Genomic DNA, 24,635 nt, shown 5'->3' on the forward strand with positions numbered 1-24,635 from the left:
ATGAAATGACAAATTAAAAGCCCCAAAATATCTACTAACCACAATTCAAAATGTGAGGATGAAGAATGAATGTATGGATGGATACGAATTTAGAATGATCAGTGGAACCGACCCACAGTGCCTCACATGCACAGATGATGTAGAACAATAGTAGTACTGATCAAGGGACTGCTTCTATAGCACAATACTGAAGCGATGATACTTGTAGTAAAAAAGGGGTCCAAAATCCAAGTCAGCGGCCCCTCACAATGGTACTTATCGCTAGGAAAGTAGAACCATAAGTAGAGCCCTTGTTTGCTACTAATCACAAGCCTATTTGGTACCTAACATAGTGGTACTACGCGTAAGTCAAAGCGACCCATGGCGTACCCGCGTGGTGGTACTAATCACAAATAGTTTCGTGGTTCTAATTCCAATAAAAGTGAAGGTCCCGTCTCGTGCGGACCGAGGGAAGATGGGCTGCGCTGCTGTGCGGCACCGCATTCCCGCACTGTCCAACATTTTTAGTACCAGCATTTTCCAGTACTTCTGTTTTACGCTGTGAATAATATCCTGATCGAGAGGCTGAAGTCAATTCGTGCAGTTTGCCGGGAGAAATACCACCTTTACATTCCTGATAGGTACATTTACAGGATGTGCAGCACACTGTTCGATAACAGTAATGTTTTATGATTTTTGGTCCTCGTTTTGGCATTGACCGCAGGCACAAATTCTTCAAGTAAGGATGTCATCCACGCATCATCGCCTATGACTTTATATTGGTACGGGCACACACCGATGACAAGTGGTGGCAACTTTTCTGTGCTGCTTTCATTGCAGCATAGCAGGACAGTTAAACGCTCCTTGCTCAGTTTCCCACCATGGCAAGTCCCTCCTCTATATACTAGACTCCTGTCAGGAAGTAAGCTAAGAAAGAGTCCCATTTCGTCAGCACTGAAGGTGTCATTGAACTTGCAGTCTTTCAGCGGTGATGGTAGAAACAGTAGTCTATTTTTTGACAGTCTCATCATCAATATTGTCTGCTTCTCTTCACAGTCTCATCATCAATACTGGCTGCTTCTCTTCACAGATATTTGTACACTAGACCATGTCTGTTTTAAAATGCTCAATTCATCCAATGGAAACAGCAAAGTTCAATGGTCCGAATTGGTTGGCAATGTAAATTGCTTTCTCGCGAACTATATTTCCATCTTCTGGGATGTCTGCTGCATGTGTGACCAACAGGTCAATATCAGTTCTGACAAGGAATAAGCAAGTGATGAATTTGCCACCTCAGTACAACTAGGTAACTCAATTTTTTTAAAGTTTTGAGTTATCTATATGATACTTGCTACTAGATGGGTTCTATTCAATGCTACAACTGGATATCTCATAGGGTGTACCATTATGACACAATATGCGTTTTAAAACAAATACACTCATGTTCATAAAAAACAGAACATCTTGAAAGACTAGAGATAGGAAGTTCATATTCACAGGACATGTTCATTAGTATGTTCTGCAGAAACGATTAGCATTTCAGTCACCTAGGTTCAGCAAGTGTCCTGTAGGAACTGGATCCTCCATGGGCACTGATAACTTGTTCCATGGCATTGACGCGTATGGCGTCCTGGGGTATAGCCATCCATGCTGCATTCACCTGGTTCTACAGTTCATCTTTGGTGGTTGGCATCGGGTCACAGCTCCACACCCGTCGTTTCACCATATCCCACCATTTTTGATTGGTGATAAATCCGGTGATCGGGCAGGCCAGGGCAACAGTCTGACAATCTGTGACAACAAGAAGGCATGTGTTTGTGCAGCAGCATGACGGTCACGCACTGTCCTGCTGAAATATGGCATCTGGGGTGTCGTGAAGAAAGGGTATGGCTATGGGTCGCAAAATGTCATTCACGTAGGTCAAACTGGTCACAATGCCCTGGACATGCACCAAATGTGATTTGTGGTTGGGGCCGATGACCTTTGATGTTAGGCCCCTTAAAACAACAAGCATCATCAAGCAAGATTTGTGGTTGTACCCAATAGCACCCCACACCATAAGGCCTTGAGCTGGTGCTGTATGTCTTGTGTGAATGCAGTCAATGTGATGCCTCTCCCCCCGTGTGTGGCCATCATTTTTGAACAAACAGAACCTGGATTCGTCCGAAAACGCTATCTGCTGCCATTCCTGTTCCTGGTGATGTCGTTCTATATGCAAATGCAGTCTAGCATGTTTATGTACATTAGTCAAAGGTAAGCGGAGAACTGGATGATGCGCCGGCGACGGCCTGTCACTTCTGATAGTGTATGATGTGTTACACTGTTCCACTGTTGCGCCAGAGCCTAGGAGGGTACAGATCTGTCCTGCAATGCCATTCGGATGAGGTGTCGATCTTTTCGGGGGATGGTCTGGGTTGTGCGACCAGACCCGTCACATTGTGTTCTACGGTCTTCTGTAAACCATTCTGTACACATTCGTTGCACTGCCGACACACTTCGTTCCACACAAGCAGCAATTTCCCAGATGGATGCATCACGTTCTCTCAATCCAATAATGCGCCCTCTTTCAAACTGACTTCTTTGACGGTATGGTTCTCGCATACGTATGCGAGGCATCCTGCACGTCTGCTCATGTCACACTGATCCATTAACTTCAGTTTATAGTGACAATGAGAGACACAGGCACATTTTACCAGTCGGTGGTGGTGTGCCGATATATTGATGTGGACCTTCAACCCGAGGGCCGACATGGTTCAAATGTTAATCATTTCCTCAGAACATACTAAGGCACATGTTCTGTGAATATGAACTTCCAATCTCTAATTTATCAAGGTGTTCTGGTTTTTATGAACATGAGTGTAGGTATGTCTAAAAACAGGGAGTATTTTTATGCTACAAATGGATATCAGGAATACCATTGCACGCAACGTAGTTTCTGTTAGGCATGTGAATGAGAGAATGATGTGGGTAGATTTGGCAGTTGGAGGAATTAGGACGAGAATTGTCTCAGTGTATTCACCATGTTAGGGTGCAGATGAGGATGAAGTTGACAAGTTTTATGAAGCATTGAGTGACATTGTGCCCAAGGACAACAGCAAGGATAAAACAGTGCTAATGGGTGATTTCAGTGAGAGAGTTGGGAATAGAACTGAAGGAAACGAAAGGGTCATTGGTAAATGTGGGGAAGATATGGAAGCTAACAGGAATGGGAAGTGTTTGCTGGACTTCCGTGCTAGTATGGGTTTAGCAGTTACGAATACATTCTTCAAGCATAAGGCTATTCACCGCTACACATGGGAGGCTAGGGGTACCAGATCCATAATAGACTATATCTTAACCGACTTCAAATTCAGGAAATCTGTTAGGAATGTATGAGTTTTCCGCAGATTTTTCGATGATACAGACCACTATCTGATCTGTAGCGAACTAAGTATCTCTAGGCCTAGGGTAGAGAAAATGAAATCTGTCTGCAAACGAATAAGGGTAGAAAATCTCCAGGACGAGGAAATTAGACAGAAGTACATGGATATGATTAGTGAGAAGTTTCGAACAGTAGATAGTAAGCAGGTTCAGGATATAGAAAGTGAATGGTTGGCATACAGGGATGCTGTAGTAGAAACAGCAAGGGAATGCCTAGGAACAACTGTGTGTAAAGATGAGAAAAGGCGAACATCTTGGTGGAATGATGAAGTGAGAGCAGCTTGTAAACGTAAAAAGAAGGCTTACCAGAAATGGCTCCATACAAGGGCCGAGGCAGACAGGGATTTGTATGTAGATGAAAGAAACAGAGTGAAACAAATAGTTGTTGAATCCAAAAAGAAGTCATGGGAAGATTTTGGTAATGACCTGGAAAGGCTAGGTCAAGCAGCGGGGAAACCTTTCTGGACAGTAATAAAGAATCTTAGGAAGAGGGAAAAAGGAAATGAACAGTGTTTTGAGTAATTCAGGTGAACTCATAATAGATCCCAGTGAATCACCGGAGAGGTGGAAGGAATATTTTGAACATCTTTTCAACGTTTAAGAAAATTTTCCTAGTGGTATTGCGAACAGCCAAGCTCATGGGGAGGAGGAAAAATAATGTTGGTGAAATTACGCTTGAGGAAATGGAAAGGATGCTAATTAACTCCATTGTCATAAAGCAGCAGGAATAGATGAAATTAGACCTGAAATGGTGAAGTATAGTGGAAAGGCAGGGATGAAATGGCTTCATAGAGTAGTAAGGTTAGCATGGAGTGTTGGTAAGGTACCTTCAGATTGGACAAAAGCTATTAATTGCACCTATCTATAAGCAAGGAAAAAACGAAGGATTGCAACAACTATCAAGGCATCTCATTGATTAGTATACCAGGCAAAGTATTCACTGGCATCTTGGAAGGGAGGGTGTGATCAGTAGTTGAGAGGAAGTTGGATGAAAACCAGTGTGGTTTCAGACCACAGAGGGGCTGTCAGGATCAGATTTTCAGTATGCGCCAGGTAATTGAGAAATGCTACGAGAGGAATAGGCAGTTGTGTTTATGTTTCGTAGATCTAGAGAAAGCATATGACAGGGTACCGAGGGAAAAGATGTTCGCCATACTGGGAGAATATGGAATTAAAGGAAGATTATTAAAAACAATCAAAGGCATTTATGTTGCCAATTGGGCTTCAGTGAGAATTGATGGTAGAATGAGTTCTTGGTTCAGGGTACTTACAGGGGTTAGACAAGGCTGTAATCTTTCACCTTTGCTGTTTGTAGTTTATATGGATCATCTGCTGAAAGGTATAAAATGGCAGGTAGGGATTCAGTTAGGTGGAAATGTAGTAAGCAGTCTGGCCTATGCTGACGACTTGGTCTTGACGGCAGATTGTGCCGAAAACCTGCAGTCTAATATCTTGGAACTTGAAAATAGGTGCAATGAGGATGGTATGAAAATTAACCTTTCAAAGACTAAATTGATGACAGTAGGCAAGAAATTCAACAGAATTGAATGTCAGATTGGTGATACAAAGCTAGAACAGGTCGATAATTTCAAGTATTTAGGTTGTGTGTTCTCCCAGGATGGTAATATAGTAAGTGAGATTGAGTCAAGGTGTAATAAAGCAAATGCAGTGAGCTCGCAGTTGCGATCAACAGTATTCTGTAAGAAGGAAGTCAGCTCCCAGACGAAACTATCTTTACATCGGTCTGTTTTCAGACCAACTCTGCTTTACGGGAGCGAAAGCTGGGTGGACTCAGGATATCTAATTCATAAGTTAGAAGTAACAGACATGAAAGTAGCGAGAATTATTGCTGGTACAAACAGGTGGGAGCAATGGCTGGAGGGTACTCGGAATGAGGAGATAAAGGCTAATTTACGAATGAACTCGATGGATGAAGCTGTGCGCATAAACCGGCTTTGGTGGTGGGGTCAATTGAGGCAAATGGAGGAGGATAGGTTGCCTACGAGATTAATGGACTCTGTTATGGAGGGTAAGAGAAGCAGAGGGAGACCAAGATGATGATAGTTAGACTCAGTTTCTAATGATTTAAAGATAAGGGGTATAGAACTAAATGAGGCCACAGCACTAGTTGCAAACAGATGATTGTGGCTACGTTTAGTAAATTCAGAGAGGCTTCCAGACTGAACGCTGAAAGGCATAACAGTCTTTAATGATAATGTATGTATGTAAATGGATATCTTGAGTTGCCAAGATATTCTGCTATAAGAACTTCCAATGACGAGATAACTTTAATGTTAGAAGTAGATATCTTGAGTCACCTAGTTGTAATACATAACTAGATTAAAATGATGAGATATCTGTGTAGCCTGCGCGCCACTACTACTGTGTACATGGTTATCAATTGTTGGCAAATATTGTTTATGTCCATTCTTTACATGAATGTCCAGTTCATGCTGTAAAGAGTGATAAAATCGAGTGTGTCTGTACAATGTCTTGTCCTTCTTATAGTGTTTGTCTCTTAGTTGAGGTTCCAGAGGGATGAAAATGGTTAAAGCTGTTCTTCAGTATTTAGAATCTCATGCTGGTAGGTATTACAGTATGTTCCTGGCTCAATTATCGTAGTTTTGAAATCATATTTCTAAGCTTTATCCCAGATTCCTGTATTTTAAAATTTCTATATTTATGCACTAAGTGAAACTCTCAAAATTATCTTTTTAATTTCTTGTAATGTTTGTTAAACTGGATTGTGAGGAATGTTTTACATATTTTAAGATAGACAATATGCTAAAACAGGTTTCAACAACTTCACTGCCATTGATGATAATTATGGTAATCACTTGCGAGGAGCAGACCATCATTGAGATCTGCAAGAAAATTCAGGAAGAAGAAGAGGAAGAGAATTTCCCAAGACCATCTTGCAGTGAGGCAAGCATCTGCCTTGAAAAACTGGAAGGTTCAGCCAATGTGCCTCAGAACACATGGAAGGCAACGTGGGAAATGGAGAGGTTTATACTTCAAGAAAGTAGTAAAAACCTGAAACAGTCAACCCTGGACAATTTATTTTCCAAGTAGGAACCTAGACTTTTGTATTTGGAAATTTATTTAATGTCTAATGTAGCACATCTTTTGTGCAAGATTTTATATAATATGTTCCCTTCTTGTACCAAGTATTTTTTTAATAATACAGTATGTTCAATTATTTTACTTTATCTTTAAAAATACATGTCATGATGATCAAATTTTTATATTGTGCCTTTCTTTTAGCAGCCCTTACATATTGGCTTATTTTGGTATTGTTCACAAACAAGGAAATCTGTTGGCTGTGTTTTTCACATATATTGCAAAGTACAGAATACGTTTCGGGCATTACCCTTTTTAAGTAGTTTCCTGCTTAGAAAGTGTTTTTGTTTATGTTCAGTTCTTTGAAAAACTTCTTAACAGAGTTTCTAATCTACAGCACCCTCTGTAGATCAGTGGTAGTGTGTCGGCCTCTGGATCTCAAAATTGTGGTTTCAAACCTGACGGAGGGAGTTGGATTTTTGAAGGGCAGAAAAAAGTCCTTTCGGCGCTCCATGTTGTACAGTGTCCCCCTGTGGGTAGGGGCGGTAGGATAGCACCCATGGTATTCCCTGCCTGTTGTAAGAGGCGACTAAAAGGAGCCTCAGGGGCTCTGAACTTTGGAGCGTGGGTTGGCAACCATGCGGCCCTCAACTGAGTCCACTTACTTGTCCCAGGCTACTCACTTTCATCTATCCTATCCGACCTCCCTTGGTCAACTCTTGTTCTTTTCAGACCCCGACGGTATTACGTATGGAGGCCTAGGGAGTCTTTCATTTTCATGCCCTTCATGGCCCTTGTCTTCCTTAGGCTAATACATTCATTTTTCGAAATGTCGGACCCCTTCCATTTCTTCTCTCTGATTAGTGTTACACTATGTGATCAAAAGTATCCGGACATCCCCCAAAACATACGTTTTTCATCTTAGGTGCATTGTGCTGCTACCTACTGCCAGGTACTCTATAGCAGCGACCTCAGTAGTCACTCGACATCGTGCGAGAGCAGAATGGGGCGCTCCGCGGAACTCACGGACTTCGAACATGGTCAGCTGATTAGGTCACTTGTGTCAGAAGTCTCTACGGGAGATTTCCACACTCCTAAACATCCCTAGGTCCACTGTTTCTGATGTGATAGTGAAGTGGAAATGTGAGGGAACACGTACAGCACAAAAGCGTACGGGCCGACCTCGTCTGTTGACTGATAGAGACCACCGACAGTTGAAGAGGGTCGTCAAGTGTAATAGGCAGGCCTCTATCCAGACCATCACACAGGAATTCCAAACTGCATCAGGATCCACTCCAAGAACCATGACAGTTCGGCGGGAGGTGAGAAAACTCGGATTTCATGGTCGAGTGGCTGTCCCATCAGCCAAACATCACGCAGGTCAATGCCAAACGATGCCTCGCTTGGTGTAAGGAGTGTAAACATTGGATGATTGAACAGTGGAAAAACGTTGTGTGAAGTGATGAATCATGGTACACAATGTGGCGATCCGATGGCAGGGTGTGGGTATGGTGAATGCCCGGCGAACATCATTCTCCAGCGTGTGTAGTGCCAACAGTAAAATTCGGAGGCGGTGGTGTTATGGTGTGGTCGTGATTTTCATGGAGGGGGCTTGCACCCCTTGTTGTTTTGCATGGCACTATCATAGCACAGGCCTACATTGATGTTTTAAGCACCTTCTTGCTTCCCACTGTTGAAGAGCACTTTGGGGATGGCGATTGCATCTTTCAACACGATCGAGCACCTGTTCATAATGCATGGCCTGTGGCGGAGTGGTTACACGACAATAACATCCCTGTAATGGACTGGCCTGCACAGAGTCCCGACCTGAATCCTATAGAACACCTTTGGGATGTTACGGAACGCCGACTTCGTGCCAGGCCTCACCGACTGACATCGCTACCTCTCCTCAGTGCAGCGCTCCATGAAGAATGGGCTGCCATTCCCCAAGCAACCTTCCAGCACCTGATTGGACGTATGCCTGCGAGAGTGGAAGCTGTCATCAAAGCTAAAGGTGGGCCAACACCATATTGAATTCCAGCATTACAGATGGAGGGCGCCACGAACTTGTACGTCATGTTCAGCCAGGTGTCCAGATACTTTTGATCATATAGTGTATATAGGGGATGGTTGCCTAGTTGTACTTTCTCTTAAAACAATTATCACCACCACCACCAGCACCTGTTGTAAAGTGTCCCTAAGCAAAAGACCTGTGATGACACATTTGGTGTTTACCTGACAAAATTAATGAAAAGTGTTCAGCCCAAAGGCTGGTTGATCCTCGACAGCTCTGCCATCAGCTGTTGTAGATAATCTAGCCATCACGGAAGATCATCATCATAGGCATTTATTTGTCAATGAATATATGGTCAATAAATACAATGTCATTTGGACGTATTAACTATGTCATCTCAAATGGCTGAACAGTCCGATTCTGGATGCACAGATTTTATTGAAGTGACAGCACACACTAGCTGTTGCAGCAGATGATTGTGCAAGAACACCATCCCTCGCATTCGCTCGTTCTTCTTCTGTAGGTTCAGTATTTAACACTTCCTTCTGCAGTTGTCTTGACATGGATCTTTCATGCAGTTGTTAAATTCCACTATTGCCACTCTAGGACAAAAAGAAAGTTCGTAAGTCCGTCACTTAATATTACACTAATGTACACCTTGTACAAATAAGCGCGCACAGAATATGGTCTGGAAGTGGCTAATGAAGATATTTACAGAGGAGTACAATCTCAGTTTTCATCATCCCAAAAAAAAGTGTCGTCTATGAATGGCGAATGGCCTACTATACCCCTGGGGTCAATACAGATGAAATTACGGCTAATTATGACTCTCACCTTTTAGCAACAGGTAGGACTTGAAAGAAGAAGAAACAGGACAAGGAGCAAGCACAAAACTCAGAAGGGACTTTTGTAAGCTGCACTTCGATCTCCAGCAAGTTTTGTTGGCTCCCACTGGTCCTACCAACAATGCTTTGTTTTGTAAGCAACGACTGAAAATTTAAAATTTACAGTGTATGATGTAAAATCAAAAGAGGGAAATTGTTTCATGTGGTCGGAAGTGGAGGGAAAAAGAGGAAACTGTGAGAGAACAAGCTGTCTGTACCAGCATTTCAAATCTCTTCCTGCAATGGTGAGCCAAATTTCCTGTTTCAGTGATCATTGTGGAGGACAGAATCTAAACAAATTTGTTGTTGCAATGTGCTTGACCGATGTTCAGGAAATACCCAATCTAGAAACCATTGATTTAAAACTGATTGTTGTTGGTCATAGGAAAATGGAATGTAACTCAATGCATTCGACCATCAATACTGGGCAATAAATAGTAAGAAAAGAGAACTGGCCCACTAACTGGAAGACAAGAAGGCAAGAAGGAAGGTTGACAAACGTTATGCTGTTCACGAATTAACTGGAAGTACCATCTGAATCACAACATGACTATTAGGAAAGAAGATGCGTACAGGAATCCAGTCAGGTGGCAGAGAATGTGCTGGCTAAACTTTACAAAACAGCGATCATTTGTTATGCTATTTAAACAATAATTTGGCAAGGAGTTTAGAGCTCAGGTCTGTAAAAAGAAAACAAGAAAAATACACAAGATCTCGCTGTCAGACACCAAATCTTTGTACATGTCCATCCTGCCTGTATCAAAGGATAAGTACAATGATTTGATGTCCCTGTTCAAGTCAGTGCCTCTGGCACTAGGACCAGAATAATGGCCATTTTATGAAAATCTACCAAACTAAGCAGATCCAAAAGGTTTTGAATCATCATCTGAAGATGTGAGTGAGTGAGTGAGTGAGTGAGTGAGTTCTGACAATGACAATACTGATTTGGCAATTTTATGGTAAATATGCTTGAGGGTGAAAACGTGAATGATTAACATAATTCTTGGAGATTTCAGAAGATTTGCCGTTATAGTAAATGATTGAAACAATTCTTATATATTTATGAAGATTTCAACATTATTATGTATTTCTTTGTGAATAAATATGTTTATGGCAGTTAGCAGTTGGTTTACTTTGGAAGTCACAAGTAGGTAACTCGCCATCTGAACCAGTGCAACAAGTAAATACCTCTTTTTTAGTGAAAAGAAAAACAAATTTGAAAAGGAAATCTGAACAAACCACAAAGTACTTACCTTTTCAAACTAAATAAGCACATCACTTCAGAATTATTTCAAAAACTTTGTACGCAGTGAAGGATTAAACATACATACATACATACATACATACATACATACATTACATACATACATACATTATCATTATAGACTGTTATGCCTTTCAGCATTCGGTCAGGATTAAAGTTCCAAGAAATTTTCAAACAGGTTTCCTGCAATAATAGCCATTGTTAAGTAGTCTAGTTATTGTACTGAGGTGACAAATTGTTATTTGGATGATTAGGACTGTTTTATGATTGGATTATTGATTTTTAAATACATCATTCTGTCTTAATTTGCTTATAGAGATTCAGTATCGATAGCTTTCTCCCCAGAGAACAAGTGACAATTAAGAGTTTTCATTATTTGAAAGAAAATACCTCCATTATCTCCAAGACAGACACAAATGGTCACCACCCCACTAACATATTCCATCAGCCCGGTTATATAATAAGCAATTCTAAATCTGCTAAAAATTTGTCAAAAGCAGAATACAGGCTATGAATTAATTCAGATGTTTGGCACAGGGAAAAAGAGTTGCCTAACATGAGATTCTTATTCTCTTCTCCATTGTACTAGGTTTCCTTTTGATTCAGTATCTATCTGTGATACAATCTATCAATTAAACATTCCTCCATAACATTGCATTGTTTAAGAAGCCTTTCTTGTGGGCAGTCGAGATTTCTTCTGAGGACACAGGGTCCCTGCGAAACGTTAAGAATTTCACCTTATTTTCTTGACACGGCATAAGCCCAAAAGCCTATACAGTATCATGTCTTTAAGTACGGGCCGTGAAAGCATTAATGACACTATTTCACTATTTAATTCACGTTATCTCTAGATCAGTTTTCAACAATATTTCACTCACTAATGCCTGAGGTGAACAAATATCACTTACAAAGAAAATCTTTCCTTGCTTAGTCTACATTCAAGTCCTACTTGCTTCTGCCATCACTGGTTATTTCATTACATCAGTAACAATCATTGTCTCCTTCCTTCAAAATTTAATATTCTAGTCTGGTATGATGAACAAACTCACCTTTATTATGGTCAAGAAATTCTTCAGTAAAAATTGGAATGTCATACCCAGGGAATTCAGCTTCTTTTTCAGTAGGTTCAGGCAGCTACAACAAAGTACAACTAAATAAATTCTGAATAACAAACTGCTTTAGTAAAATTTACAACATACAAAGCTGAAAACAATTTCTCAGCTAATTAATCTCCAACTGTACTACAAATCATGAAAAATTGACCACCCTGAGTACTTACTTTCTTGACTGGAGTAAATCCATGCTGCAATAACATAACAGTAGATCTATAGATATACACAGAACTTGAAACAAAAACAATAAATATACGCAGAGCTTTCAATAAATAACTTTCAAAAGAATTGGAATTAATCTAGGAATTATTGTGAAGAATCTTAAAATGGCAATTTAATTTGAGTTTTACTATGCAGATACGGCCTTGATAAAACATTTTTCAAAATGATGATCAGTTTACTTATGTAAAAATATTATAAAAATTTTAAAAATGAGAGAGAAGAAAATTCTGTCTCTTTTCTTGGGTTCTGAGATTGTGCCAAAACTGAAACTCTGGCTAATATACATAACAATGGTTTGGATATGTCAACGGAAAGGAAGAGGGAAAGATACCAAAAACAGTTGATAGAGACTAAGTATGGAGGAAAGAGAGCAAAAAGGGGATTCAGAGCAAGACAGACTTGATCAAGACCAGTATAAGAAAAAGGAGCCTGGAAATGAAGAGATTTATGGAAGAAGAATGATGAAAAGTGGAAAAGGAACATAAATGCCCAAACCTGACAGAAGCTGGATAAGGGCAAATGATGGTGACGACACACAAAAATTCTCAGATGTCATCAACAGAAACCAGGATGTAAATGCTTTCAAGTTATTTTTTTCTCTTCAATTTACTAACTTTTGGTATGATTTGTTCTTTACTACAAATTTCTTTTTCCTGGTTTATGCTGAAAATATATGATGGCTTATCTGAAAGTCAACTAGAGTTTCAACAGTTGGAACTTTGATGGATAGCCATAAACTGTTGGCTAGAGAAGGAACAGAAAGGAACTGCCCATCCTACTGTAAGTAAACTCTGACTCAGGATGCCTGATCAGTAGTCCCTCGCCTAGCCGGGAGCACTGATTAGGTAACCAACATCTAGATTTGGATAAAGCACTTGGTTTGATTTCATTGGTTATAAAATAAGGTCATAGAACAGTAACTGCAAACCGTGTGACTTTGAAATATGAGAAACCTTAGCATGCAATACAATTAAAAGTATAACAGCAATGCAGAAGAAATGGCAAATTTTATTCTGAGTGACCAATTTTCAAAAAATGGATAGATGGAAGAACTGACTGGAAATTTAGTACTCACCTTTTCTGAAGAAAAAATAACTTTCCCTAACATACTGTTTGTTGTTAATTATTTTCTAATCCCATTCTACAATGGATAACACATGCTTCCTGATATGCCAAAATCTGACTCCACTTGACAACAACAGAACAACCTGTCAAAGCTGTATTGAGATGCCAAGAAGATCAATGGAATAAATCCAAAATCTACCAATAGAAAATAACAACAACATATTGCTGATTAATAATAATAATAATAATAATAATAATAATAATAATAATAATAATAATAATAATAATAATAATAATAATAATAATAATAAAACAATCATTAGCTGGCCATACACGGACAGATTCTTTGGCAGGCCTCGCCTTTGGGGCCAGATCCGACAGACCGCCTGCCAGGCGTGACCTTCAGAGACCCGGCCCGCTGCTCACCATCAACTGTGACACCAAGCCTGTCGTGTTGTGCAACATAATCTGTCAACATTCCAGACCCTCTCGTTAATGGAATGATCCCTTTGTTCTCAGCAGGCCAAGCCTCATCCGCTGGCCTTTCAAACTAGTTTGAAATCCTTGCCGGTCGGGTCTGCCGTACTTAGAACTGTGCGATGGACATCGAAGCAGACGGTGTCCAGAGGGGAAAAAAATGCTGTTGCGGCTGTTGGAATGTGCATTTTGCTATATGTTAAATCATGCAAACAAAAAAATCGATCGAAGTAGATGAAATCATGGATAGGACAGCGAGACAGCTTTAGTCACATGAGTCTGATACAACACCTGAGAGAAAATGAACCGGATGATTACAAGAATTACTTGCGAATGGACAACAGCGATTATGATATGATGTTAGGTAAGTATGTACCGGGCGAGTTGGCCGTGCGGTCAGTGGCACACGGCTGTGAGCTTACATTCGGGAGATAGTGGGTTCGAATCCCACTGTCGGCAGTCTTGAAGATGGTTTTCCGTGGTTTCCCATTTTCTCACCAGGCAAATACTGGGGCTGTACCTTAATTAAGGCCACGGCCACTTCCTTCGAACTCATACGCCTTTCCTATCCTATCGTCGCCATAAAACCTATCTGTGTCGGTGCGACGTAAAGCAGCTAGCAACAAAAAAGTAAGCATGAATGGATTTTTCTCATTATTACGTTAAATGTTTGATCCTTCTCAGTCTTATCCTTGGCTTTGACAATATGAAAGTGACTGAGGTACGAGCGATGCTAGTGATACCATTCCTTATGCAGCCAGTCCCTGTTATGAATGGTATGAAAATATCACGCATAGGGTCAGCTGGTGCGTGCATTTTAGTGGGTTTGGCAGACTGATATGCGAGCAACTTCTGGCTCGGCGAGGAAAGCAACGGGAAGCTATCTCACTCCTCATTTCCCTAGTACGCTTCTTCCAGTGATGCCTAGGCTATCTATGACAGCTGTTGGCATAACTGTGGAGGATCAGACCAGCCTTCGAACTGAATACCAAACATACACAACACATACATAATGGACTTGTTTACCGGGCGAGTTGGCCGTGCGGTTAGGGGCGCGCAGCTGTGAGCTTGCATCCGGGAGATAGTGGGTTCGAATCCCACTGTCGGCGGCCCTGAAAATGGTTTTCCGTGGTTTCCTATTTTCACACCAGGTAAATGCTATGGGCTGTGCCTTAATTAAGGCAACAGCCGCTTCCTTCCAACTCCTAGCCTTTCCCTACCCCATCGTCGTTATAAGACTTATCTGTGTTGGTGCGACGTAAGCCACTAGTAAAAAATGACTTGTTTTGCGTAGCTCTTACTGGAGAACAGTCTAGTTGAAAGCGTATTTACTGTGGATATTGTAGCTTCTAAGCTGAAGAAGGAGGAAAGGAGGATACTGAAGAACGCTTGATTGCGACACCTCATGTTTTAATTGTCAGAGACACAGCCGCTCTTTGTACTTTCAATAAATTTCCCTAGCAGTGCCTTTGTCCACTCCATGCTTTCCTTACAGGAGGCTTGATCTGTGAGGCGAGGTCTTTCCGTTGAGGTGCTGACAACAGATCTGGTCTGTAGCGGATAACGCCTCAAACTGACCTTGCTCACTAACGAGCAGCCCTAGCCTGTCGGTATGCGTCACAAAAGACCTCGCCTGTCAGAATTCCTTTCTGTGTATGGCCGGCTATTGTAAGGCCTCAGCTAACATGTGGAGGCATTCTGATTTGATGGACTTACACTGCCTGCATGTCAGTTTCAATATATTGTTTTATGTTATTGGATGACAGAGAAACTATAACTATACTGGGTGATCTGTGGCCAAAATTGTTGTCTTTCCTAGTGAGACCTAGTGTTTACAGAGCATTGTCTTCTAATATGGGCTAGAACAAATTTATTACTTTCACTGACAAGTCTCAGCGACAACGTGAAAGTGACTTAGGTATGAGTGATGCAAGTAATGCCATTCCTTGTAAAACCCGTCCCTTTTATGAATGGAGTGAAAATGTCACTCAGAGGGTTGGCTGGTGTGTGCATTTCAGTGGGCTTGGCAAACTGATATATAACAGAGGCTTCGGGTTCAATGAGGAAAGAAACGGAAAAACTCCCTCACCACTCGTTTCTTTGATATGCCTCTTCATACTACAAGCATGGGGACAAAGATAGTCAGGCATCAGCTACGCTGGGGCTGGCCATATCGTCCACATTCCAGATACACGCCTCCCAAAGAAAATCATGTACTCCCAACTAAAGAATAGCCTGCATAACCATGGAGGGCAGTTTAAACGATTAAAGGATGTTCTAAAGTGTAATCACAAAAGGTGTTAAATCGATACGATCAACTGGGAAACTACAGCCGAGGATAGGCCCAAATGGCGTAGAATTGTATACAAGGGAGTTGAACATGTAGAACAAGATAGGAGAAGATTAGAAGCTGAGAGGAGGAACCACAGGAAAGAACGAGCAAATGCGAGGGATGGTGTTCTTGCACAACCATCTGCTGCAACAACTAGTGTGTACTGTCACTGCAATAAAATCTGTGCATCCAGAATCAGACTGTTCAGCCATCTGAGATGATACAATTAATATGTCCAAATGACATTGTATTTATTGACTATATATTCATTGACGAATAAATGCCTATGATGATGATGATGATCTTCCGTGATGGCTAGATTATCTACAACAGCTGATGGCAGAGCTGTCGAGGATCAACCAGCCTTTGGGCTGAGCACTTTTCATTAATTTTGTCAGGTAAACACCAAATGTGTCATCACAGGTCTTTTACATAGAGACACTGTACAACATGGAGAGCCGAAAGGATTTTTTCCTGCCCTTCAAATTTCCAACTCTCTCTGTCAGGTTTGAACTCGCAATTTTGGGATCCAGAGGCCGACACTCTACCAATGATCCACAGAGGGTGCTGTAGGTTAATATTAATATATGCTATTACATACGATGAAACTCTGTTAAGAAGTTAAAAAAAAAAAAAAAAAAACACACTAAGCAGGAAACTTCTTAAAAAGGGTAATGCCCGAAACTTATTCTGTACTTTGAAATACATGTGAAACACACAGCCAACAGATTTCCTTGTCTGTGAACAATACCAAAATAGGCCAATATATACAGGCTGCTAAAAGAAAGCCACAGTATAAAAATTTGATCATCATGGCATGTATTTTTAGAGATAAAGTAAAATAATTGAACATACTGTATTATAATTTAAAATACTTGGTACGAGAAGGGAACATATTATATAAAACCTTGCACAAGAGATGCACTGCATTAGACATTAAATAAATTTCCAAATACAAAAGTCTAGGCTCCTACTTGGAAAAGAAATTTCCAGGGTTGACTGTTTCAGGTTTTTACTGCATTTTTTTTTAAAGTATAAACCTCTCCACATTGCCTTCCATGTATTCTGAGGCACACTGGCTGAACCTTCCATAAACCGCCTCAGTTTTTCAAGGCAGATGCTTGCCTCACTGCAAGATGGTCTTGGGAAATTCTCCTCCTCCTCTTCTTCTTCTTCTTCTGCTTCTTCTTCTTCTTCAATCTCCTGCCCGAATTTTCTTGCAGATCTCATCGATGCTCTGCTCCTCGCAAGTGATTACCATAATTATCATCAATGGCAGTGAAGTCGTTGAAACTACTGGTAATCTCCATCTTCTTCTGTATAGTTTTTCAGCACTCTGGCTCTTCATCACCAACTTCCATAACAATACTGTTGTACCACCACCGAAGCCTGCTTTCTTGAAGCAATCTGCTATTATTACAGGCTCCACTGAATCCATGATGAGGCAATGAAATGCATTGTGTCCAAAAGAGATGGTTTTGTAGATGGGTTTGCCAGCTCCCACGTGTTGCAGCATACGGCGCACAACTGATTTTCGGTATCCCTGCTTCAATACCTTAATGTTCTGCTCCATGGCTACATGGTTAGCGTGCTGGCCTTTGGTCACAGGGGTCCCGGTTTTGATTCCCGACAGGGTCGGGAATTTTAACCATCATTGGTTAATTTTCCTGGCATGGGGGCTGGTTGTATGTGTTGTCTTCATCATCATTTCATCCTCTTCACGACATGCAGGTCGCCTACAGGCATCAAATCAAAAGACCTGCACCTGGTGAGCCGAACCCGTCCTGGGATCTCCTGGCACTAAAAGCCATACGCAATTTCATTTTTCAATACCTTAATGCTTCTTTGGTCCATGGGCTGTAGTACCAATGTAGAATTCGGTGGAAAAACTTCTACCTTGATGTTCCTTAGATGGGGCCACTCCTTGGTATGAGCATGACAGTGGTCCATAAACACCATAATCTTCCTGTTTCGGCTCCCCATTTTGGCATCTAACGCCTGCATATACTCTTCAAACAGGGAACTTGTCATGCAAACTGACTTGTTGCTGGTGTACTTGCACGGTAAAGTCCTGACATTTTTGAAACAACATGGCTTCCTAGACTTCCCTATCATCAGTAGAGGTAGTTTTTTAGTTCCTTCCATTTTAGCACCAACCAGTACCGTAACTCGCACTTTAATTTTCCCCCGTGGCAAGATTCTCCCTTCAAAACTAGAGACTTATCCGGGATAAGCTGGTAAAAAGGTGGGAATTCATCAAGATTAAAAACGAAGCAAGGTTTGTAACTGCTTATTTTAGCAGGCAAAAATGTTTCCTTCCACGTACCCGTTCCTCCGCACTTACACTCTTTGCTTCGCCATAAATTGCTTTGTAAACGATGCCGGCTCGATTTTTGAAGTGGTCCAGCCACCCGTTCGACGCAGTAAAAGGTAGCTTTAATTTTTACACAATTTCTTCAGCTTTCTCCTTCACAATAGTCCCGCTCAAAGGTACAGTAGAAGTCCGTTATACCGAGAATTCACAACAGCGAAAAATTTACTCGTTATAACGGATTGTCATTATACCCGATTTTTTTGTAAAAAAAAAAAAGTTGACGGACCCTCATACACATTAAAATAAATATGAAACGACAGTCAGCTTGCACAAAACTTGCATTTTTGCGGATAATATCCCCTCTTCGGCTTACTTGTTTATAATTGTTCGAAATCTGATATTACGTGAAAGTATGTTTAATTTCATTCTGAAAAATGATAGTACCGTATTTCTCCGAATCCAAGACGCCCCCACCTTTTCCTTCAAAAAATTTATATCAGTCTTAAAAAGTGCTTTGTAAAATCATTTGAATGCCTTTCTTCTTACAGTACACATTTTAGACTATTTTTAGACACTGATTACTTTTGAGCTGCACAATTATTCTCTATTTCAGCGGGTTTAATAACCATTAACTTATAATTGGCATCATAACATCGAAGAGAACCCTTGAAAATTTGCTGGCAATGCCTATTTCACGCGTCTCTACAATACGACGATTCATCAGGAAAATATTCTTACTTACTATAAAGCTGTTCCTTTCACTCAGCGTCAAATATAACTGGCTACACGCACGTCTCGCTTGCTGACTTCGACCAACTTCAGCGGCTAGCGATGTATAGGCAAATACAGAAGAGATTAATACACGACACTGAGCGAGATATTGAGAGACAGCTACTGGAGGTCACTCTAGCGGATAGACCTGAACAGTACTGATTCTGTCATAAGAGCACGTGTATTTTTGTGTGAAGTTTTTGGTGTTATTTATACGTTTTCAGTGAGTTGACATAAATAAATAGTAGTAGTGTGTGTCATTACTTGATATCTCCTCTCAACATGAGGGGAAAGGTATGTGCTGTGTTTGGCTGCAGTAATTACAAAGTAGAGAAAAATGCGCGGTCGTTCTTCAGGTTCCCTTGTGACAAGAACATGTAAGTAATATTGTGTTTGCATATATATTGTTCCAGTGACAGAGATTTTTATAGTACTTCATAATCTTCTGACCTGCTCGACCCATATTTTAACTGGCATAAAATGTAATACGCATATTTTATTCTATAGTGCAGCAGTTAACCTTCAATACTGATGCGTTGTTGTAGGTGTGATCTGTGGGTTTTGAAATGTCACAGAAGTGATTTGGATAATGTGTACAAGAAAGAAGGGATGTTACGCTTATATAAGAATTATAAGATCTGTTCAGATCATTTCCAGGCCAGTGACTTTAAAAATCCTCGACTATGTATGTATGTTACATTTTTACTCTAATTGTACGTAAATATTCCTCATAGCATCACTATCGACAACATTTTCATACTTTTCTTTCTTTTATCCCTCTTCTCAGATTAAAGCCGGGATTTTATAGATTTTCTTTCTGTTAGTAGGCTTCATGTTAAGAGAAAAATTGTCCAGCTATTAAATGTTAATTCATTGCATCATATGTGTAAGGAATGTGCCGATATTTTTATTGACAAATGTCTTAATGTGATGATACAATGTTTTTAAATGAGGAAAAAAGACAAATCCAACTGTAAGAGTTCAGGCAGGAATCCTAAAGCTAAAAAAAGTAATGCATAAATGAAAGACCAAGCCATTTCACAGCAGTCCATTTCACACCTTGTTTATATGTCTAATTTCAGTCTTTGAATAATAACCTTTTAAATAATTCTTCATTCATTTATCCAGAATTGCTTTAGCAACTTCGAAGTTAATATCTCAATAACACTTTCTTTCTAGACGCAATTTATTTATCCATTTCCGTATATAGATTTCCATTGATATTTGAATTTAGCGCGATTTGTTCAGGTCAAGTCACTAGGAGCGCCACTGTCGAATTGTCTCCTATTTTAGCAAGGCTAAATCCGTAAGTGTCGCGTATTATCTCTACTGTATTTGGTATAGGCCTAATCGCGGACGTTGAAGGTCAACGAACGAGTTTATTGTGCGTGGTATGGCAATTCCGCCCTTGCGTTTTTTGTGCACATACTTCACAATTTAATCTGCAACTTCTTTAAAGTGTCCATGTTGCAGACCACAAATCCATTTTTTTTGTGCAATACGCATTTTAATCTCTCCTTGTCTTCACGCTAACGCCGAATATTGGCTTTAGTTAGGCATATGCCGCATTTTCTTTCGGCTGCACGATTATTCTACATTTACGAGTGTTTAATAACCATTAACTTAAAACTGTCATCATAATATCGACGAGCACCAGTTGAAAATTTGCCAGCAATACGTGTTCCACGTATCTTTACAGTACGACGATCCATCGCGAAAATATTCCTGCTGCCGTATTTTCTTTCGGCTGCACGATTATTCTACATTTACGAGTGTTTAATAACCATTAACTTAAAATTGTCATCATAATATCGACGAGAACCCGTTGAAAATTTGCCGGCAATACGTGTTCCACGTATCTTTACAGAACGACGATCCATCGCGAAAATATTCCTGCTATCTATTAAACTTAATTTTACTAAGCGTCAGGTACAGTGAACGCTTTATAACTCTGCTGCTGAGTAGCCATGGCCTTTCTAAGAATTCGAAGGCTCGCATTTTTTATGCCATTCTGCAGATTTGAGAAATGATTGTGTAGAGCCGACTATTTCCCGAGATCCAGCGACGTTACACATAGGCACTGAACAACCTGTCGCGGCGGGCTAGCGATGTATAATAAAGAGACGGTCGTTTATTGTCAACAAGTTTTGTGTGCACCCGCGGAGGGATAGCACAATGGTTACTACGGTAGTTGCCAAGGCCGCGAATGCAAGATGACCCTTGATATTTCACATGATATTCTGAGGGAAAAAAATGTCGTCTTGGATTCGGAGAAATACGGTATCACTCCAGAGGCTTCTGTGGCAAACATTTCCGTTTTCTTCTTCAAACGGCGTCACCTAACCTAACCGCACTTATGTGTATCGTGAAGACACATTTCAAATGCATGTAGAGAAATAATAACCTCCTCACTAAAATTTACATGGGAATAGCCATTTCAAAATTTAACTAGACGGGAGAAAATACAAACTATTCTATGAAATCAGTGATGTACTCTGCCACATCTGGAGGTGTATCACATTCTTACTTAATTTCAGCATATAACATTAAAATTAAGAAACCGTTTACTTCAGCCTTTATTTTTAATGAGTTAACAACTGCTATTGGCCACGTTAATTAAGCATTTATTACGAAAACGTGTTATCCTCTTTCATTTCGAATTTCCTTTAGAAAACACCAGTCGATGGGTATTACTAGGCTAATCAACTCTAACATCGCCTTCAAATTTTGATGAGAGAGCTTGCAAATGCACACAGCGAGGAAACTATACTGTACCGAAGATGATCGATCGCATTTTGTGGCAAACATTTCAGTTTTCTCATTTATTACGATCACCGAATCTACTCTACATATTCCTACCTTGTTTACTGCTGCTCGCTTCTACTTCCTTCTCGCCGCACCATGCACCTCACTCACCTGTCGTCTACTTGACTGATTACGTCATCTTCGCTGCACTTCACTGTGCCTGCACGCTGTGTAACCACGTGACATTATGTTTCTAGAACTCACTGGCTTGTAGCCTGCGTTCTTTTTCTGGAATCTTCCTTTCTACTATATATTGCTCTCTCCGCCTTTCCACCGTTGAGTCGGGCTTTGTGGCAGAGTGGTGGACCACACACTAAAACTGTGCTTATTGTAATCATGTCAATTTCATCTGGACTCTATCTACAGCGACTCGGTGAACAAGACTTATAATATTTATCTGCATTTGGACTCAAAACTTTCATTCGGGCTATTGCCTGCTGTAATATTTTCTTCTGTCAAGTGGTTATGCTTTCCTTTAAAAACTCATAACTTAGACTGCTTCTATTCACGCACTGCACTACGGACGATTGTAAATTATTTTCAGATGTCATCCTAGATCTATGCTATTACTAAACTTCAGCAATACCCGGTGAAGAAAATCCTTTCCCCGTCCTAATACTCATCCTACTTCCCTTCCCCCTCCCTTTCATGCTTTTTCTCTCTCTGGGTTCAGTTTCGATGTATATTGTACACTTCCAATTTATTCAACAGGCTTTCCTTTTATGTACCATTGGATAATTATTTGTAAATGTGGCACACCCTTTGGATTTTTCTTCTACTTGCATTTATTTATCTTGTTGTTAAATTATGGTTGTTAAATATATATTCTATTTTGCATTGTTATTGGCCTAGCTTCTTCCTTACTGCGCGATTTTCCTTGATTTATACTACTCCTCATCATCATTTATTATTATTATTATTATTCTAGTACGCTGAGCTCTCTACTGTATCGCCATATATCTTTGCATATTCCTCTGCGTACTTCTGATTATTTATCGTTACTTGTACTTTTGTCTAAACACGCTACCACCCCGACTGTTATGGTAGCGCTATATTATAGTATGATAGCAGAGGTCCTCCCTCACTACACATTCAAACAGCCTGACCTAACCTAACTTAACCGTACTATATTTATCATGAATGCTTACATACGGTATTTCTAGCGCCAGTAGAAAATACTCTTCTCGCTATAAATTTACATGATAATAGCCGTTCTGAAATTAAACAGGCGCGAGAAAATAGAAACTAACCTCTGAAATCAATTATGCACGCTGCCATATCTTGAGGTGTATTTCATTCTTAATTAATCGTAGTATTTAGCATTAAAATAAGCGACTGTTTCCTCAGCCTTCATTTTTAATGAGTTAACAACTGTTATCAGACATGTTATTTATGCATTTATTACGCAAAAATGTCCTTTCATTTTGAATTTTCTTTACGGAACAGCAGTTGACGGGTTTTACTAATCGACTCCGACCTCGCCTTCGAATGTCGACGAGAGAACTTGCTAGTGGACATAATGAGGAAATGATACCGAAGGAGATCGATCACATGCAACATAGATTCACAATTAAGTATTTATTTATTTTCCACCTAGTCGATACAGTGATTGCTTAAGGCAATTTTAAAGGTCAAAAGTGGTACATGTTTCGTATATTATCAACATCTTCAGCCACATAACACTGTTTAGATGAAAAATATATAAAATTGACAAAGTAATGCTTTAGAGGAAGTGTCCTTAAAATTAATCTTGTCAATCTTATGTTAATTTTAAGGACACTTCCTCTAAAGCATTACTTTGTCAATTTTATATATTTTTCATCTAAACAGTGTTATGTGGCTGAAGATGTTGATAATATACGAAACATGTACCACTTTTGACCTTTAAAATTGCCTTAAGCAATCACTGTATCGACTAGGTGGAAAATAAATAAATACTTAATTGTGAATCTAGTGAAGTGCGATACGGACCATGAAACTGATTTTATGTAATCACATGCAACATAATCGCTGGGGTGCATAAATATAGGTAACGGAAAAAATTGCTCATAATAACGGATGCGTCAGTGATAGTGCCCTCACTGTAACCGAAGGATATATTATCTGCGCACTTTTTAGTGATAGATTTACACCTTAGTGCTGAAATGGTCGACTTTGGTTATCTTCGAGATTCGTATTGGCAACCTTTGAAACACAAACTAAGAATCGCTTATCATCGCTGTGCGCCATCTGGCGTACACTTTAAGTACTCGTACTGTTGTTGTTTACACAGCAAAGCCAAACTATAGAATTCATGCTAGGAACACGTTTCGCAACGGGAAATGTTATATAGTATTAAATATTGTGTGTGTGACACAGTTGTTTGCTTAAAATAATAAAGGTTTATAAAATTCATATCGATCGATCATATTATCGATTCAATTCAGATTTCATTTCCATTCAGTTGGCAGTATTAACGGAACCCTTCTTACTTCTCCAACGAGTACAAAAATCTATCACTAAAAAGTGCGCGGATAATACACAGCCTAATATAGGAATTTTGAAGGGACCGGCAAACATTGTCGTTATAACTGGGCTCTCATTATATGCCGTACTCGCTATATCGGACTTCCACTGTATGTTTAAGCTTTGCTGCTATTTAAATGAAACATGTTTCTGAAACATGTATGATAGAATAAATCATATTCAATCATTAAAAGTGTATTTACAAGGTGGACCCAACAAAAACTATTTTAAATAGTTTCTTTAATAGAGATGTTTCTGAAACATGTATGCTAGAATAATAATTTTCAATCATTAAAAGTATATTTACAAGGTGGACCCAACATAAGTTATTTTAAATAGTTTCTTTGATAGATTTGGCCAAGCCAGTATTCAGTTTATTTTCTCATTTTAATCCTCTTCATGCTATAGGTA

General features: G+C 39.9%; 1 protein-coding gene across 1 annotated transcript in view; it reads right to left on the reverse strand.

Annotated features, from left to right (window-relative positions):
- Positions 1-24,635, reverse strand: part of LOC136874887 (high mobility group protein 20A) — a 137,798-nt gene that overhangs the window by 42,364 nt on the left and 70,799 nt on the right. Inside the window, exon 6 of the mRNA XM_067148592.2 lies at positions 11,671-11,755. Coding sequence (XP_067004693.2) covers positions 11,671-11,755 — 85 coding nt within the window. The remainder of the gene's footprint in view (positions 1-11,670; positions 11,756-24,635) is intronic.

The sequence above is a fragment of the Anabrus simplex genome, chromosome 5 (genome assembly GCF_040414725.1).
Source record: "Anabrus simplex isolate iqAnaSimp1 chromosome 5, ASM4041472v1, whole genome shotgun sequence".
Classification (NCBI taxonomy): domain Eukaryota; kingdom Metazoa; phylum Arthropoda; class Insecta; order Orthoptera; family Tettigoniidae; genus Anabrus; species Anabrus simplex.